The 18,467-nt window shown below is 53.6% G+C and overlaps 1 protein-coding gene across 1 annotated transcript; it reads right to left on the minus strand.

Moving 5' to 3' along the window:
* Window positions 1-13: 13 nt before the first annotated feature.
* Bri3 (brain protein I3) lies at window positions 14-8,769 on the minus strand. The gene is made up of 3 exons (XM_026404181.2): window positions 8,547-8,769; window positions 8,165-8,267; window positions 14-412 (listed from the first exon to the last, which is right to left on the minus strand). Exons 1-3 carry the CDS (start codon window positions 8,686-8,688, stop codon window positions 280-282), a joined length of 378 nt encoding a protein of 125 aa, XP_026259966.1. The 5' UTR covers window positions 8,689-8,769; the 3' UTR covers window positions 14-279.
* Window positions 8,770-18,467: the final 9,698 nt, after the last annotated feature.

An 18,467-nucleotide genomic window follows, 5' to 3' on the forward strand; every position in this document is an offset into this window, starting at 1 on the left:
GCAGGACCCGCTGAACAATGGTATGAATCATTTATTTAAAACAGTATTTCTCACCTTTCTCAAATCGAAGACTGCAAAAAATAAAAGCAGTGCTTTCTTGAGTTGTCATTAACCTTGGGAGCAGGGTCACTGCCTTCCACACTCTGCCAAGCTGGCATATGCCAATCTATCCCACCTCACTTTACAAAACAGTCCTGAAGCTTAATCAAATAAAACTATTATACACGACATTTACATTAGAAAAGAGCTGGATGTAGGAAAGCCAGGTGTGTTGTTCCCTTAGGTAAAGGTTGCTCCACAGTTGGGACATCTTCGCTTCTTCAAGGCAAAACAGCAGATGAACCCAAAGGGAAACAAGATGATGGCCAGGAAGATGCCCAGGAAGGTGAAGCAGTCCTCCAGGACCCCGACTCTGTGGAGAGAGGGGGCGGGTGGTTAGGACCCGCGGCAGAGCTGCCTGGAAAGGCGGCCCGTCCCCAGGGTCCCCCAGCAGCAGCCTCAGCTGAGGGCACAGAGCAGCTGCTCAAGACAGGGCTGCTGACACCAGCTCCACGGCCACACTCTGGCACCTTTTACACCCCCTAAAGGGCAACTGTCCCTAAAAAGGGATGAAGTCTACCTACAGTGTGCATGACGGAGGGCACCAAGACCCTGGGGACACGGCCCTGGTCCTGTGCCAATGAGCACAAGTTCATTGACCTGAGTCTTCCCACAGTCCTGGCGGGTGGGAAACAGGCTTATGCTCAGCACTTGGGTCTCCCTCTAGAAAGCGCTGGACCCAGGGCTGAAGTGATAAGTGTCACTAGCGCTCCCCTCCAGGCCTCAGAGGTGCTGCCTCCTATCCCAGAACTGTGGCCCCGAACTCAAGCACTTCACGAAGAGAAACTACAGAAAGGACAGAAGGACTGGGGCTGGAGAGGGGGGAGCAGGGACCTGCTGGCAAGGGTTGCTTTCCTTTGTAAAGCTGAGGGAAAAAATGTCACCATGGCCCCAGAGGACCCCACTCCCTACCCCCATCCTAGCTCCTCCTCTAGCTGCCCACCCTATACACACACACACACACACACACACACACCCCTGCCCACAGTGGCCCGGAAGCAACCGTAGTTCTCCTGCCCCCTGGTGGAAAGGAGGAAGGGCACAGCTTCAACCAAGGTGTGAAAGTGGCAGAACTGAGGGCTCCCACCAACTCAGGCCACAGCAGCAGCCAACAGAGGCAGGGACCCAGGGACCAGTACCTGCTTCTCTGGGGCACATGAAAAAACAAACCAAAATATCCCAAAAGTCTGGTTTTTTGCTTAAAAAAGATGTCAAACTCAGTGCCCACCTCCCTCCAACCCACACAAGTGAGTCCCGAGAGCACTTTCCACCACACCTGGCCCCGGGTGGCTCTGCAGAGAAGGGAAAGTAGGACTCTGGTCTCTCCCCTCCAGGGGGTTCCAGCGTCCACTGGCTCACAGGCTGAGTGCACTGGGTCAAGACTCCTGGGGAGCTGGGCCTAGTGGCACACACCTGTCTGTAATCCCAGAAGCTCAGGAGGCTGAGGCAGGAGGTTTGCAACTTCAAAACCAGTCTCAGCAACTTAGCAAGACCCTAAGCAATTTAGTGAGACCCTGACTCTAAATACATAAAAATGGCTCAGAATATGTCTCAGTGGTTAAGCGCCCCTGGGTCAATCCCCCCAAAAACAGACTCCTGGGGAGCTCTGTTCCAGCTCTGCTTCCCTGACTCCCAAGAGCTGGCCCTTTCTGCATCAAGATGGTGGACCAGGCTGGAGCATGGAGAAGCCCTGCTCTGAGGCCACACAAATCAGGTCTGAGTTGATGATGGCAAAGTTACCACTTCTGGTACGACTCCTCTGTGTAACACAAGGTCATTAGGTCACCACACTTGGGCCTACCCTTGGTCCGTCCCCTGCCTCCAGTCCAAGGAGGGTACCCACGCCCAGCGTGCTACACACAGCATGCCCCGACCTAGGGCCCTGGCTAACAAGGGGTTGGGCAGGGCAACCCAGATGAATAGCACCTGAGGCCACTCTGGTGTCCTCAGCCACCAGCTGCCCCCAACATAGATGGATGGGACATGGCCCTGGGCTTGGGACCTCTACCCTGGCTGAGGGGGGCCAGGTGGCTCCAGACCACTGGGAGCTTCTGGCTGCGCTGCCCTCCCCACCCCGTTCTTCCCACACCTGCAGGTGAAACCCTGGGGACACTGGTTTGCACGTGTCAATTAGAAAATGTCCCATGAAAAAAGCAGAGGGCAGGAGGGAGTCAGGTGAGTCAACTTCCAAAGAAGCCAGTCCCTCTGAAAAGGTCCCAGGGAGCCAGGTCCAGCACCTCTCCAGGCTGTGAGGAAACCAGGAGCCTGTGGGGACCACCAAGACCTAAAGACAGTGACCAGCTGAGTGCCTGCAGGGCTTGTTCCCCTAAGGATCAAAAAGGCAGAGTGAGGAGAGCGCCAGAATCTGCTCACGGGCTGCGGAGGAGCTGCACCCAGCCAACCACTGGACTTCAGTGCCAGGAGGGCAGCAGGTGGCACAGGGCATCCTGGCTGCAGGCGTGAGGGGCTGGGGTGGGCTCCTGGTATTGGCCTGCGTCTCATCCCCACAGACCATCCCAACTGCAGCCTGCTGCTGTCCTCGAGGTTCAGCACTCAAGGGCACAGCCCCACCCCACATCCTGATTCTCTATCCAGACTCCAAAGCCTTGGCCACATTACAGAAGCTGGAGGGAGCCCAGGAAAGGTGGTCACTCCCGGGCTCTCCCTGCCACCAACTCACAGTACCACCTGAAGCTATGATTCCCACCAGTGGTCAGGCGAGCTTTCTGGGCCCAGCTCAACACCCAGCACCTCATTTTCTCAGTCTCTGGAGGGGCACTTAGAACTTACAAAGTAACAGAATTGTGGCCTACACTGGCCGGCCTGGCCCTTGGCCTCCAGGCACTAGGGCAGCTCATCCTCAGTGCCCAAATTCATGGGTTTCCTGTTCAAACCCACTGCTTCCTTGAGCCAGAGCTCAGGGCTGGGCAGCCTGTGCCACCCTCCACTGACCTGGGTCACGAGAGCCAGGCCTGATGCTAGAAGTGCCCAGCAGCACCCACCCTCGTAGCATCCCACACTCCCTCTGCCCAGGCCTGCCTTCATCCCATTGCCAGAGAGGGCCAAGGCCACCCGTGCTCTGGGAAGAGTGAGGATGCTCCCCTCAGGCCCACCCATGTGGGATTATCACCCACAAGGCTCAGGTATCTACCAGCAAAGAGTCTGTAACCCAGGACCCAAGAATGCTCGTCCCCTGACAACCTGCACCCATGGTCTGACTTGGCTTCAATGGGCCCAAGGGATAGAGAGGACACCAGCCCACAGCCTGCTTCAGAAAGCTTTCGCCCTGAGCCTGGGCTCAGCCTGAGGCCCCCATGCCCTCCACCCCAAGATGCCACTCGTTTACCTGCAACCCCAAATGCTAAAAGGCTGGGAAAGTGCAACTTTCTCCAAGTTTATAGCAAACTCACCGGAAGCGACATGACCTGAGCTCCTGTGTGGCTATTCAGAGTTTTAATTTCTCCTACTTAATGTAAGATTCTCATCTTGCCATAGAAATATTAATGTTTTAACTACAGAACTGCCCCAAACCTCAAAAAGTGTTGGCACAGTTTAGATTTTTAAAACCCAACAACTTCTGATTTAAAAAGCACGACCCAGCTTCAAGGCCAATCTGGAGCCAGCAGCACACAAGACCGCCTGTGTGGAGACCAGCCCCTCCTGCAAGCCTGGCCCTGGTGGCCTTGTGCTCTGCCTCTCCAGACCCAAAGGCAGCCCCATGCTGCCAGAGCAAGTTTCAACTCCCTCAACTGGCTCAGAGTCCAAACCCGCAGTCCTTCCAGCTGCACTGGCAGGCCCCTCCCCCGTCCTTGCACACAGGTCACGTGGGGGTCGGAGGATTATGGAAGCTGGAGACACTAGGGAACTGACTAACACTGAGAACAGCGCTTTACCCCCACTTGAGCCTCTCAGAACAAGTGGCCACTAGAACCTGCTGATGTCAGCCAGAGCTGGGCCCTGGGGGGTTCCAGATGAACTCCGCCTCACCAGGACAGAAATGGGCAGAAGACACTGGAAAGAGCAAGCTCTGAGCTGCCCAAGGACAGGTACCCAGTCAGAACTGTCCTTACCCCTCACATGTCCTCACATCACAGAACTCCATAGGTGTCACCACCCCACCTGACAAGCTGACCTGGAGCCACCTGCAAGGCCACACAGCTGGGAGTGCAGTGACAGGAAATGCAGATGGGCTCCCCAGTCATGGTCCTGCCCCAAAAGCCCCAGCCAGCACAGGGCACTCAGGAGCCTTCCCAGTTCATCCCCAGTCATTTTCTCCTAAGCTCAAGGCACAATCCAGCCCCAAAAGCAACCCAGCTCACCCGCCCCTGAAGGATAGCCTCCTCAAGAAGGATCACAAGTTCAAAGCCAGCCCCAGCAATTTAGCCAGGCCCTAAGCAACTTAGCAAGGCTCCGTCTTAAAGTAAAAAATTTAAAAAAGGGCTGGGGATGTGGCTCAGTGGTTAAGCACTCCTGGGTTCAATCCCTGGTACCAAAGGAAAAAAAACAAGAAAAAAGAAAAGGAACACAGAGGGCTTCTTCCCTGGGCCACAAACCTGCAGCCAAGGCTCAGGACCAACCTGCCTCTGGCTGTCCCAAGGTTTCCAATCTGAAGGCCCCCTGAGCCGTAGGTTCACTAGGACCTGCAGGCCACGCAGGGCAGTTCTCACCAAGCCCAGCTGCCAGGCCCAGCCTCGGGCCTCCCCAGTGGAAGAAAACAGACCTGGGCAGGGCAGTATCCAGCGGGCTTCCCAGAACACCAGTCTGTCCCACCAGCCATCACCTCAAGGTGCCCACACTATCGCAGCTGGGGGACTTGGACCGAGCAGAGACTAGGCAGCCAGGGAGGCAGCACAAGCATCCTGTCATCAGGCACCTTGGCCAGCATGCATGCCAGGGCACAAGCTCCTGCCATCATGCACAGTGCCCCCACCTCAGCCAGGACCACCCAGGGCCAGGGACAGCCCCTACCACAGCTCAGGCTGTCACTTCCCTGACCAGTTTCCCACCACAGGCCCTTGGCCACCCACCATCACCTGAAGCCCAAGGCTTAGCCACTCCTTCTCCCCTCCAGACTCCATAGCCAACCAGAAGAAAGACTGTCTCTGCCCCCAAGGGCTCCACACAGACCACCCAGTGCCACATCCAGGGCCTGTGGGCAGCGTCTGACCAGGGTACCTGTACTTTCTCTTGGCTTCCAGGACCCCACTTCTGTGAATTTCCTCCTGCCTCCCTGGTCACCCCCAAAGCCAAATACTGAATGGCAAAGACTCAGCCGGTGCTGCTGGGCAGCTTCACACATGTTCTGCCTACAGCCTGTGCTCCCAGGGTACCTGGGCCAGCACACGGTGGCCCAAAGAAGCTGCAGAGACCTACAGTGCTGCCATCCTGCCCTATATCTAGGGACAGCCCAGGGCAGGGGAGAACCGAGCTTCAGAGGTCTAGCACTAGCAAGGACACCCCTGGCCAAGGCAGTTTCAGCAGGCCTCGGCGGGGCAGGGTACAGGAGGTGGCTTGGAGGAAGCAGGCACAAGACTCACTCAGCTGCTGGGGGTGAAGAAAACACTGCTTATACACGGCTAAAAAGGGAAAATGGAGTCAGGCTGCTCAACAGCGGCTCAGACAGGATGGCAAAGTGACAAGCGACATAGACCTCTTATGCCAAGCCTCGCTCAGAGGGAATCACAGACGTGTGACTTGGGCAAATTCCTGCCAAGCCACCAGGGAGGGCAGGGACAGAGCCTGGCAGGCCTGATGTGGAAAGAGAGGAAGTGTGGTCACATGAGAAGTATCCTGTCTCTCGGTCCTAAGATGCCAAACAGGGGAAGACTCGACTCTTTTGGGAGGAACATCTCTGTTCTCTGTTCCTATGCACAAGTGGCCCTAGATCACACACCCTCTCCTCAAATCAAGAGGCTGCCTGCTCCCAGGCTGGCCATGTGGCTACCCACTCCCCTGTTCACCTAGGATTCCTGCCTGAGAGCAAGGGGCCCCACACCCAGTGAGGCTGCTGCCACCGTGGCAAGAATAGCCTCGGATACCAGCAGCAGTAAGGACTGCAGGTCTCCAGGCGCACAGGCTCCAAGGACGCAAAGGGCCTTTACTGTCGGACATCAGGCATGCTCAGCCCCGACAGAAGGGCCCAGGAGGATCAAGGAGCGCTCTGGTTCCAACTTTAGGGATCTGGTACCCATAACCTTATCCTTGGAGCATAGAGGAAACCACCAGCTCCCATGAAGGCTGTCCCCCCTCCAGACCTTCCCCAGAGTGCACAGCCTGCATTCCGGACCTGCAGAAGCCACAGCCTCCAAAATGACACAAGTCACCTCCTAGAGAAAGGGAAATACCAGGGAAAGTGCTCCCCATGCCAGGAGCTGACTAGGCACCCCACATTCCTGGGAACTTCATGGCCACCCTGCCATGCGCTGGCCTCCCCTCCAAGTTCAGGGGCTCAAGCCAGAGAAGCCTCCAAACCATCTCATCAAACACCAACATATCCCAGGATTGGGAAGCCACCAGCTGCATTGGGCCCTTTGTTCCAAGGGCCTTCCTGCTTCTCCCTCTTGTCAACCAACCTAAAAACCTCACCTCAGATCACTTGATGTCTGCTCTCCACAAAAAAAAAAAAGGGGGGGGGGCTGGAATCCAGGAGTTGACTGACTGGGGACAGAGGGCCTTGCACACAGCAGCACTCTGAGCACCCAAGATGAACCTCAAAGCCAGAGATTCTCCTTCTCCCACCAATTATCCAGAGGAATTTCCCAATGACTTTCTGCATGGGGGACCTGACCTCCTCACTCATTGGCACAGGCCCAGCTCCCAAGCCATGCCCCCCCCTTTTCTCCACCAAGCCCACCCCATGTGCTTCAAAACCAATCACTGGCATCCCCAGGTGCAGAACCTGCAGACAGCTGCACTGGGAGATAGCCAGTCCTCTAGCTCCCACTTCTCCCAAGGCCCATGTGTCAGCGGGCAAATGACCACCAGGGTGTCAGAATGCACACCCAGCTTGGGTTTGTACTGGGGTTCCTGAGTAGGCAGACAGCCTCCCAAGGCTCTCGCTGGCCCACAGCCCCCTTTACCAGGCACATGGTCAGCTCCCAGGTTTCAGTGTCTCTCCCCTCAACCCACAATGCCCTCCTCATTGCACAGTTGCCCCCAGGCATGTGAAATCATTAACTTCCCTATGGCTGGCTCCACACTGGGCCTTACCAAGACACTTTTGAAATGAAGTCTCAGTCCAAACCAGGGTTTCTTAATTCCATCTCAGAGACTTCAACTTCCTCCTCTCAGAGGCAGGCTGAAACCTTGCTCCCCAACTCTGCCCCAACTTCCTGAACTGAGTACTCCCAAATGCCAAGGGTAGGGATCAAGTCTTATTTGCATTTGAATCCTCAAAACCTACACACACACACACACACACACACACACACACACACACACGCACGCACGCACACATGCACACACATGCCCATGCACACGGCCCAGCTGTACCTCAGACCCTATAAAGTCCTTAGAAAGTTTCTGTCAGGCTTCAGGTTTGAGGGTATGAGAAAACCACTCCTGCCGGAACAAAGAACCACGGATTTCCTCCCAGACCAGCCAGTGGCCAAGAGTTGTTAAGCCCCGCTCCAGGGCTCTGTATTCAGTGACCCTCACAGCTGTGGCTCCCCTGGTCACTTGGACCCCATCTCCCTAAACATAAAGGCCAACTGACTCAAGTCGTGGCAAAACAAATCAGCCTTCTTAAAGAATCAACTGCACAGCTAACTTTCTGAAGAACCCGTCGCAGGTCCAACACCGGCCAGGAAAAGCTATCAGTCCCATTTTGCATGCCACTCATTCGGAGGTACAATGGCCCCCCCAAAGGCACACGACTCCCCAGCAAAGGGAGCCCACGCCCTTTGCCCCCTTGCGCGCCGTGGGCCAGCGATTCCACCTCTCCCACACTGCAGTCAGGCGGTCCAGCGGCCTCTCCCAAAGCAGGGCTCACCCCAGCTCGCCGCCCCCCGCTGCCTCTGCAAGGTCCCAGCACGTGCGATCTCAGCCTCCTGGGGCCAGGACTTACCTGCAGACCGGGCAGCCTCCGACCACGACGATGGAGTTGGCAGGGTACCGGGTGACCGTTCGACTCTGGATGTTGTAGACCCGGGGGTGGTGGGTGGGGATCCCTGTGGGCGGGGGTGCACATCAGAGGGGGTGGCCCGACTCCGTCCTCCCCCCGACCGACCCCTGGTCCTGGCCCACTTGGCCAGGCCGCTGCCCCGAGCGCCGGCCCCTGGAGGGAGGGCTCCCCAGGCCAGCCGCGCCTCGCGGACCCCACGTTGCCGGCCAGAGGCAGGCTCCGCGAGGGGCGCGCCGAGGAGCGGCTCAGGGCAGCCCGGCCCCGCGGCCCGCCCGGAGGCTGCCCGGCTGCGGGGTGCGCCCCGCCGCCGCGCCCGCGGGCCCACCTGTGACGAGGTAGGGGTAGGGCGGCGGCGGGGGCGCGGCGGGGATGGCGCCGTAGCCGTGTGGGCCGCACGCGAAGTCGCCCTGGCCGGCCTCCAGGCTGTAGGCGGGCGGTCGCTCCTGCAGCAGCGGCTTGTGGTCCATGGCGGCCCGGCCCGCGCCCGCCCGCTCTGGCGCGGTCGGCTCGCTCAGCCCAGCGGGGACGCGGCGGGGACGGCGGCCCGCGGCTCGGCCCTGGGAGGCGCCGGGCGGGCGGGGCGGGCGGGCGCGGGCTTCCCGGCCCTCCCGCCGGTCACAAGACCGGGTCACGTGGGCTGCGCGGCGGGCGGGGCCGCCGGCGTCTTAAAGGGGCCGCGGCTGCCCGCGGGTTAGCGCCAGCCCAGCTCCCCTCGGCAGACCAGGGGCTTCCCCGCCCGAGGAGATCCCGCAGCGGCCCCACACGCCCCTTGGAGTCTTGATTTTCACGGCCCGCGGAGAGCCCTGGCCTGCCGTGGCTACCTCCTACGGGTGACCACCCACGGAGTGGGGGCGAGGCCCCAGACGGTCCCCGGGTGTGCCCGCCGCCCACAGAGCCAGGGCTGCAGGGCACCGAGGACTGGCTCCCGCGGGAACGCCCGCTCCGCGCTTGGCTGCTCAGCTGCGGCGCATTCCTCTCTCTGCTTTTTTTGACAAACTAGGTCGTAGCCAGGGTTGGTGGCACTTATTACAATAATTCCGCCGTCTCGGGCAAACCCTAACTATCGGGCACCTGCTGTGCGTCCTCAGGTTTCCCACTTAACCACCCTGCGAGTTGCCTGTAGTGGCCCCCGAGGTTACGACGCGGGACTGAGACTCGCGAGGGTGCGGGGGGAGCAGTGGCTCCACCCGGGCCCCAACCCGCTTTCGGCTGGCTGCTGATAGGCCCCTCGCTGAAGCGCTCCCACATCTGAAGCCTAATGGGTTTGATGTGAAGACTGCTGCAAAATTGGAACACTTAGGATCACTTCCTGCTGCTTTGCGAGGGCTGACTCCGTAGCACTTCCCGTTTTCCGTGCTTTTATATGTAACCTGCATTTTGACTCCGCACTGGGAAAACTACAAGTCCTCTCAGACCCGCCTTGTTTTTGATTTTTAATAAAAGACCATCATATTCTCTTCTAAGCCCATTTCTGTCTGTCTTGTAAGATCTCCCAAAATCTCATGGAGAAGAACCAAGTAGTGGGCCAGATTCAGGCCTGATCTGCTTTAGGAGGGCAGCCAGGTCAAGAATGAGACTGATGGAGAGTGGCTGAGGGTTTCAGGGTGAGCAAAGGCCCTGACAGTCACTCCTCAGAGACAGAACTCAAAGGAGGGCCAGTGAAAGTGGGAGTCTCTGTGTCCAGGGAACTTGGCGTCCAGCATCATCACATGAGAGGTGGTTCCAGGTCAAGCTTCCTGACACCTGGTCAGCTGTGGCCACCCAGATAGGGACCTTCATTCTTCCCCCTGCCCTGCAGACTACTAGTAAACACGGTGGTCAGCTAGCCCTCCTGATATCCTTTCCTATCAACCCAGCTCGAGCTAAAAATCAACCTTCAGGGGCTGGGGATGTGGCTCAAGCGGTAGCGCGCTCGCCTGGCATGCGTGCGGCCCAGGTTCGATCCTCAGCACCACATACCAACAAAGATGTTGTGTCCGCCGAGAACTAAAAAATAAAAATATTTTAAAAATAAATAAATAAATAAATAAATAAATAAATAAATAAATAAAAATCAACCTTCATAAAGTTCACAGGCTAATTTCGCCTACCTTTATTCATCAAACCCACAAGCCTCTGCTCCCTTCCTTTCCATTAATTGATTTCTTTCCCCCTAGCATTGCCCCTTGATTTCCCAACATTATTACTACTGCCCTTCATTCAGGCAGCTTGCAGCTGATGTACCTCTGCTATCCCGGTTCCAGCCCAGCTTGGGGAGACAAAGATGACATTCATGGGAACACAAAGAAGGAGCCCTTGGGTAGAGAGCCAGGCCTTAAACTTGCAACAGACAGGTTAAGAGATGCCACACACAGGAGGTGGTACACCTGAGTATCCTGGAGTACCAGGGCCAAAGCCCAGCTTGGGGGCCCGTGGTGAGTTGGTCCCAGGGACCAGGCACAAGCCTCCCAGGCAGGGGGAACCACAATTCCAAAGGGGACACAACAGCCAACTCAGTGCCAGGACTCTTAAGTCCTGAAGTGTGACCTTAGGAAGGGTCTCCTGGAATCAAAGACAAACTCCCAGAAGTGGTCCCAGTCATTGAAGTTGGGAGAGCATCCTGTAAGAGCTAATTGGGAGACTGCATGGAGTTTAACCTGGTTAGCAGTAGATCTGCATATTTAGAAAAATGACCAGCAGCAGGAGGGTCAAGAAGATGGAAGGAAAGGTGTGAAGAGGTTAAGAGCCCATTAAGACTCCTCCTGGGTAGAGAGATAAGGCGCTGAGGACTCCAGATGCTCAGGTTTCTGGCTCAAATGACCATAGATACAGACACCAGCTCCTTGCTGAGGACTCAGGAGAAGTCCCTGTGAAGGAAAGGACCAAGCAGCCCTTTTGCAAAGGTGAATTTGAGCTAAGCCTTATTACAAAATGGCATCTGTTGAAAGCTGATTCTTGCTAAAAGCTCTGCGATGTCTCACAGCTAAAGTGGCTCATCTAAGAAGCATTTATGGAGCACCTAGCATGTGCATGGATGCACCCAGAACAAAATGCATATTTAAATTCATCCTGCTTATGGAGTTTGAGTTCTCTTGGGCTGGAGTGGGGGAAGAGAATTAGGAAGTGATCAGTGCTGGCAGGGATGAAGGGGCTCAAGGAGCTGGGGAGTGAGGCAGGCAGGGTGGGGAAGAGGCTTGTGATTTTCCTTCATACAGTGTGGGCCCCAGGGCCTTGTGCATGTGAGGCAAGCATGCACCAACTGAGCTATATCCCCAGCCCCCTGGGCCCCTTTGGAAGGAAACATTTCAGCAAAGACTGGAGGGAGGTCAGAGACGTAGCCATAGACATGGAAGAAGGAACAGCTTAAGTTTGCCTGTTCCTTAAGATGAGAGCAACAGAATGTTTGCAAGCTGATGGAAACAGTCCAGCAAAGGGAGGAGGAGGATGCAGAGGGCAAAGATGGAGTCTCACACATAGCAGGGGCAGTTCCTGCAAGGATCCTGGATGGCCACCCAGTCACCCACAGGACAAGAAGCAGGAGCAGGCAAGCTGCTGGTTGCAGCGGTCGGTGCTCACTAGTCTACTCAGACATGCTGGCCACTGGCCACAGTGCTCCACTCGTCCCCGGCTATCCCATGGAAGGAAGCATTGACATCCCAGTTGCTTATGGAGGAAACTGAGGCACAGAAAGCTTCTGTAGCATCTACAGGGTCTCCCAGCCTTCAGACATCAGATCTACCTCGTACAGCCCTGAGGTGTGCCACACTCGTGCCTCTGCGCCAGATGCACAGAGAGGCACATCGCTGGTTGGCTGGTTTGAACAGAACTACATTTCTACAGAATGGAATATAATTCACACAGATCCTAACTCCTTCTAAGCTTATTTTTCAGGTAGCTGAAATTCTGCTCTTTATCCACTTAATGTATTATACAAACAAACAAAAAAGGTTTAGCATTGGTATTGCCGTAAAAATAAGTAAATATAATTTTGATTTTGACTGTTTTGTGTAAATGTTTTCTCTGCCGGGCCCCAGAAGGGATCTGGTCAGACAAAGGATCAACTGGCTCCTGCCTGGGGGACCCAGGGAAGTGCCATTGTCCCCCAGACATGACAGTGACAGTCATTTGTGACTCTCTCAAATGTATCAGAGGCAACCAAAACAAAGATCGTGCCCTTGAGAAGTGCTGATAACCCATCACGTGAGTTTCTTGGCACATACAGGATCCTGGTATCTCACATGGTTGGGATTGTGACCAAAAAAAGGAAGCAAATATAATTTCAAAATCCAAGGCTGTAACCAATTATAAGTGCCTCACTCAGGGAAGGACCTTGCCAAATATTTGCTGAATATGTGTTAAATGTTTATCTTAGATAAACACTTTTAAGTTTTATGGTAAGCCCGTGGTAAGCCTTACAATTCTACTGGGCAAATATTTCTAAATATTTTATAAATTAAGCACATAAGTTTCAACATCACACACAAAAATGTCTCTTTAGTTGACTTGCTTAGTACATCCTATCATAAGTCATATACATACATATTTAAATCCACAGGATTCCCTTCGTTCTCTAAGGGAGTGGTCCTTGTTACAGAATTCTGCTCACCCAAAGGAACATAGAAAGGCCTCCCTTTGAAATCAATGTTTACAAGCAATCCTCACAAGAAGAAAGAGCAAATTCCAAATAACAAGTTTCTGTCTAAACAGTTTTCCACGTCGCCGTGCTTGGAACTCCTGAGAAGCCATGGTAGCATTGATGGTTGCACAGATCTATGTGAACATGCTAAAAATGGAAGCCAACATGCAAAATATCTATGCATTTTAGCGTGTTTCTATGTGAACACGCTAAAACATGGAAGCCAACATGCAAAATTAACTGAATGCCTTTCCAATTAATAGCACAGTGTGTGTGTGTGTGTGTGTACGCATGCCCACATGTGGTAGGGCTAGAACCAGGACCTTGTGCATGCTAGGCAAGCACTCTACCACAGAGCCACATCCGGAGACTGCCAAGACTTCCTGACTGAGAGGCAGGAGGAATCCAAGGAAACTCCATCTAAATCTGGATGTTGAGGGAGGCAGAGAAGGAGCCAGCTGTGGTTGAAACAACTGGTTCTCATCCACAGGGTTCTCAGAACTCCGGGTGCAATTTAAGCAAGTCACTTAACCCCTGGGAGAAGTGCTCTCTTAAACCAGAAACTTCAAAGGTCCTTTCAGAATTAGAATAATGTGCCTTCTTTAGGGACATTTTGGCCTCATCACCTTCCAGGATGACAGAATCACCCTTTCAAAATGGAACTCCAAGGGAGACATCAACATCTGTCACACCCCCGTTGTGCGGGGGGCACCACATGTGATTCACCCTTCTGTGTTTCAGAATCACATCTGACCCTCAGAACCATGAGGAACACTATTCCCCCTAACTCACAGAGGAGGTCAGACATCAGTTCCCCACTGAGTGTCTAAGATCCCCCAAGGTGCCATATAATTTGTGTATCTGAATCACCTAGAACACAGTAGGTGCTCAATAAGCATCTGAGGTTGAGGTCATGTGCCAGGATCACTTGGCTAATAAGGCAAGAATTTCAGTCTTCCTCATCCAGAATTAAGCTCTGGTCTACAGACCACAAAGTGTATCTCCCACCCCTTTCAGGCTAGAAATATGCCTGGGTCATTCCAGAAAGTTCACTCAAGAGTGCCCCGAAGGGAAGATGCTGGTGAAGCAAGGCAAATTAATGCTCTCTGGAATCCCACTGGGTGGGGCTTTGTGATCAGGGGCATCACTAGGGAACCTGTGTACTCCACCGCTTTCCTGCACCCCTTTGAAGTCTGCCCGCTGTGGTTTACTCTACAGAGGCGGAGAAACCAAGTGGAACTTGAAGCACGCCTGTCATCCGTTACTGGAATGCCGAGTCTGGTGACAATCTGGAATCTTTGGTTGGGGGAGGCAGACCAACAACGCCTCCCAAGTTGAGATAGAGAAGTCAATCCTTGGTGGGGGAGGGACTTCTGGGACCCAACCTCCTCCCGTGGTGATTTTTAGGGGGCTCTCAAGGTGGAAGGGTCTTAGCCTTCTCTCAGCCATTGTTCTGTGTTGCCAGCAACACACAGAACTCAGCCCACCTCAGGTCCCAGTGAAGGAGTAAACAGAGGGGCTTTGAGTTGGTGTCCTGGGTCCCTGGCTCTGTGAAAAGGTAGGCTTGGGGACAGCTGTGGGAGAGTCCTTGAGAAGAAGAGAGGTCGCTGGGGTAGAGGGAGAGGGAAGAAGCCACCAGATACTCGACTGCAGGAAGTCCTCTCATCTCCCAGTCCCTTCCCCTTCCCTGCATCCTGCTATCTGGTGGGGCTCGCTCCCTGGCCCTCCCGGGGCCTCCTACCTGCTGCCTGCACCGTGGAGGCCATGGCTAGCCTCAGAGAGACGCCCAGGAGCAGAGGAAGGGAGCCTGAGGTCAGGCTAGCAAAAGCCCCCTTATGGCCCAGTAGCAGGTGGACAGTGACCCACATGAAGGAGCGATCCAGAAAGTCAGCAGGAGGGAGCCATCCCATTGAGGGTGTGGGGAGGCCCAGGAGGAACTGGACAGGGCCGGGCCTCGCAGGGGACAGAATGCAGCCTCATAATCCTGCCCCGCGCCAAGATTCTCAGGTTCTGAGCCTGGAGCCCTGCCTCCAGGAGAAGGTCAGACCTGTCCTCTCAGGGCGGGAACAGGTCTGGGAGAGGTCCCTTTCCTCCCACGGCCAACGGAATCCTTAATACAAAACACGACTTATAAGGGGGATGCAGAGCCAAAGACAAGGCACCGAAGACTGCAGCCTGGGTCAGTCTCCAGAGAGCGCTTGTGGGGACAGGGGAGGTGATTAGGAAGGAATGGCCCCCAAATTCCATGACACTCATTTCTGTGGTTCTGGGGGTCCCTTCTCTTAGTTTCCTGGGACAAGCTCATTCTTGCATTTCCAACATAGATCTTAGAAAAAGGGCTATGTACTTCCACACCCCTGCCAAGATGTCCCCAGGGCCGTCAGGATCCAGCCTAGATCAGCAATAGGAGCACAGCTGGTCCACTCCGTCCAGAGCCTGCCTGCATTCATGGACTAATGTCCCTCAACTGGGCAGAATCAACTTCATCCTGGCTGCTGCAGGTGGACATGGTGACAAGTGCGAGACATGGAATAGTTTCTACCTGCATACCGGGTGCCACTCTGCCTGGGGGATCCATTTTAAAATCCTGAGATATCACCTGAAGCCGACATCATCACAATTTGCAAAACTGGATGCTGGTAAATAAGTTTGGGTCTTTGGTACCAAAATAATAATCAAAATGCATTTTGTCACTGGGTGCTGTGGTGCACACCTGAAATCCCAGCCACTCGGGAGGCTGAGGTAGGAGGATTGTGGATTCAAAGCCAGCCTCCTCAAAAGGGAGGCACTCAGCAACTCAGTGAGACTCTGTCTCTAAATAAAATACAAAGTATTTGATGTGGCTCAGTGGTCGAGTGTCCCTGAATTCAATCCCCTGTACCCCCCAAACCCCCCAAAAATATATCTTGTCACTTGGAGCTACTGAGAAACTCCTTTCAGTGCACACATATTGCCCCCCCCCGCCCCCTGAATTTCTATACATACACATAGGAACTGGGGCCTGAAGGGGTTTTGTTGTTTTTTCAGTGCTGGGGATGGAACCCAGGGCCTTGTGTTAGACACTGGACTACATGGGAGCTCTTAGCCTTTCCTTTAAAGATATATACAATCTTCTTCTCCAGCTCATGACCCTTGGTTTGGACCCATCACCCTAGAGCCTCCCCCGTGTCTCTGTGTGCCTGTCTCGCTCCACCATCAGAGGAATCCTCCAGGAGAGTAAGTCTCTTGGCCAAGCTCCCAGCTGTCCCTGCTTTAAAACATCAGTGGGCACACCAGTTATCCCAGCAACTCAGGAAGAAGCTGAGACAAGAGGATCCCAAGTTCAAGCCCATTCTGGTCATCTTAGGGAGATCCAGTCTCAAAGTGAAATTTTAAAAGGGCAGGGGTGTACCCCAGGGGTAGTGTGCTTGCCTGGCATGTGTGAGGTCCCGGGCTTGATCCCATTAGTGGTTCTCCACCCCCGACATGAGATCCAAGCTCTTCAGCATGCTGTTTGAGATCACTGTGCCCTGTGCCAAGTGATGCACCACGTACCCCTATTATGGTTTGGATGGGAGGTGACCTCCCAGATCTCATGTGTGAGGCAATGCAAGAAGGCTTAGAGGAGAAACGATTGGGTCCTGAGAGCCTTAACCCAATCAGTAGATGAACCCCCTGATGGGATTAACTGAGTGGTGACAGAAGGTGGGTGTGGCTGGAGGAGGTGGGCTTAATAAGGTGGGAGATGACATCAAAGAGCTCTATGCAGGTGCACAGATTGGGGGCGTGGCTTGGGGGCATATATTTTATATCTGGCAAGTGGAGTTCCCTCTCTCTCTGCTCTCTGATCATCATGTGAGCTGCTTCCCTCTGCCACACTCTTCCTCCATGGTCTGCCTCACCTAGAGCCCTTAGGAATGGAGTCGGCCAACTATGGACTGAGACCTCTGAAACCATGAGCTCCCAAATAAACTTTTTCTCCTCTACAATTGTTCTGGTCTGGTCTTTTAGTGGCGGCAGTGAAGAAGCTGATAAATCAACCCCTGAGAGAAGTTCCTTCATGCAGCTGGTCTTTCCTTCCCTCCTAGTGTCCTAGCATATGCACTAGAGGCATATCCAAAGGGCCATTTCCTGAGAACCCCAGTCCATTGACATTTATGCTGTTTTCTGACACGTCCCCTTCCTAGCCCTCAGCTAGAGTCAGGTAGGGAGGGATTCTCCTACAGCTTTCTGATGAAGCACACAGACTCCAAGCCAGACTGCCTGAGTTCAAACTCTACTAACTAGGAGTCCTCCTGTGACTCAGTTTCCCCGTATGCAAAATAGGGCAACAATTGTAACTGCTTCGTAGACTTTGTGGGGTAAATGAGGCAGCACTTGGCACTGAGTGGGTGCCACCCCCACTCTGTGATTCTTGCCTCTGAACACTCGCTTGGTGCTGCCCAGGGACCTGCACACAGAATCCACACAGCAAGCATTTACATAAGGCAAAACATGACTGTCCCCTGCCCAGAGGTATCATAGTGGATGGTGTCAAGTGGATCATTTGAATAATTTTGTCTTTTCCCGTTAGTTACATGTATACTCCAGAGAGGTCCAAACTTACCCTCCAAAGGTTCCGTAATTCAGTTTGCTGAAACAGAACAAACTAGGCAGATTAATAGGGAAAATGTATGCAAATTGATTACATACACATGTACATGGGAATTATTAAAAATACACTAAAGAGAAGGGCTGAGGCCTAAATACCCTCTTCATAGAGTTGTTGGGGGACTGTAGGCAATTTTAGAGGGGTAGTGAATGATTTTATGGGGGAAATGAGCCCAAAGAATAGACCGTGGCCTAGAACAAAGTTCTCTAGGCCTTAGACGTAGGGTCTGATTTTTATTTTCCCTTTCTGTGACCCGAGTCTCATCTTGCCTGGTGGGAGAAATTTTAAAAACAAGACAGAGGTAGGTTTGTTCCTCTTGGGCAAATCCTGCTCTAGGCAGACAGGGAACTTCCTGGAACTCCCTTTCTGCACTGGCTGCTCCCAACTGCTCTCATGGGTTAAGGTCCAAAGAGGTGTCTTTCCTAGTATCATTTGCTGAACCTCAACAATACGCAACTGGCACAGTTTGACTTTTGCCCATGTGGGATCACACTCTGCAACTTTCTGTTTCCCTTGGAGATCTTTGCACCTGCATAGAGCTCTTCCATGTCTGTCTCCCACCTTATTATACATTTTGCCTCTTCACTGGAAGGCCAGATCCTGCACTCAGATTCCAGAACTCTCTTTCCTTTGTTGATCAGGTTTCTGACTGTCCCAGAGCATCTGGCACAGAGGGCTTCCACACTCCCTATGTTTTGTTTAATGCTCAATTTATTAAACTCATATGTCTTAGGAGCCAAAATTTAAAAATGCTTCTTTTGGGCACATCTTAATAATGATTAGGAGCATCATCATATTAATTCTCTTAAGTGATTTAGCCTGCAGTTATAAACGTGGCAGGATTGATTTTACAAATATTGCAAACACCTTACATAGCAAATAAGGTACATACTAATGTAATGACTATAGATCCAATTTCTTGATCTATAATCTCAACATCATAAGTCTAATATCTTATTTCCTTTATTTAGAAAAAAAATCACACCTTTTCAGCATTATAG

Source organism: Urocitellus parryii, chromosome 9 (genome assembly GCF_045843805.1).
Source record: "Urocitellus parryii isolate mUroPar1 chromosome 9, mUroPar1.hap1, whole genome shotgun sequence".
NCBI classification, from domain to species: domain Eukaryota; kingdom Metazoa; phylum Chordata; class Mammalia; order Rodentia; family Sciuridae; genus Urocitellus; species Urocitellus parryii.

Bases quoted from the DNA above. Each gene is read 5' to 3' on its own strand.
- Bri3 (XM_026404181.2), bottom strand. From the start codon at position 8,688: ATGGACCACAAGCCGCTGCTGCAGGAGCGACCGCCCGCCTACAGCCTG. The intron at 8,268-8,546 runs GTGGGCCCGCGG...CCCCGCCCACAG, and splicing joins CTACCCCTACCTCGTCACAG to GGATCCCCACCCACCACCCC. The intron at 413-8,164 runs GTAAGTCCTGGC...CTCTCTCCACAG, and splicing joins GGAGGCTGCCCGGTCTGCAG to AGTCGGGGTCCTGGAGGACT.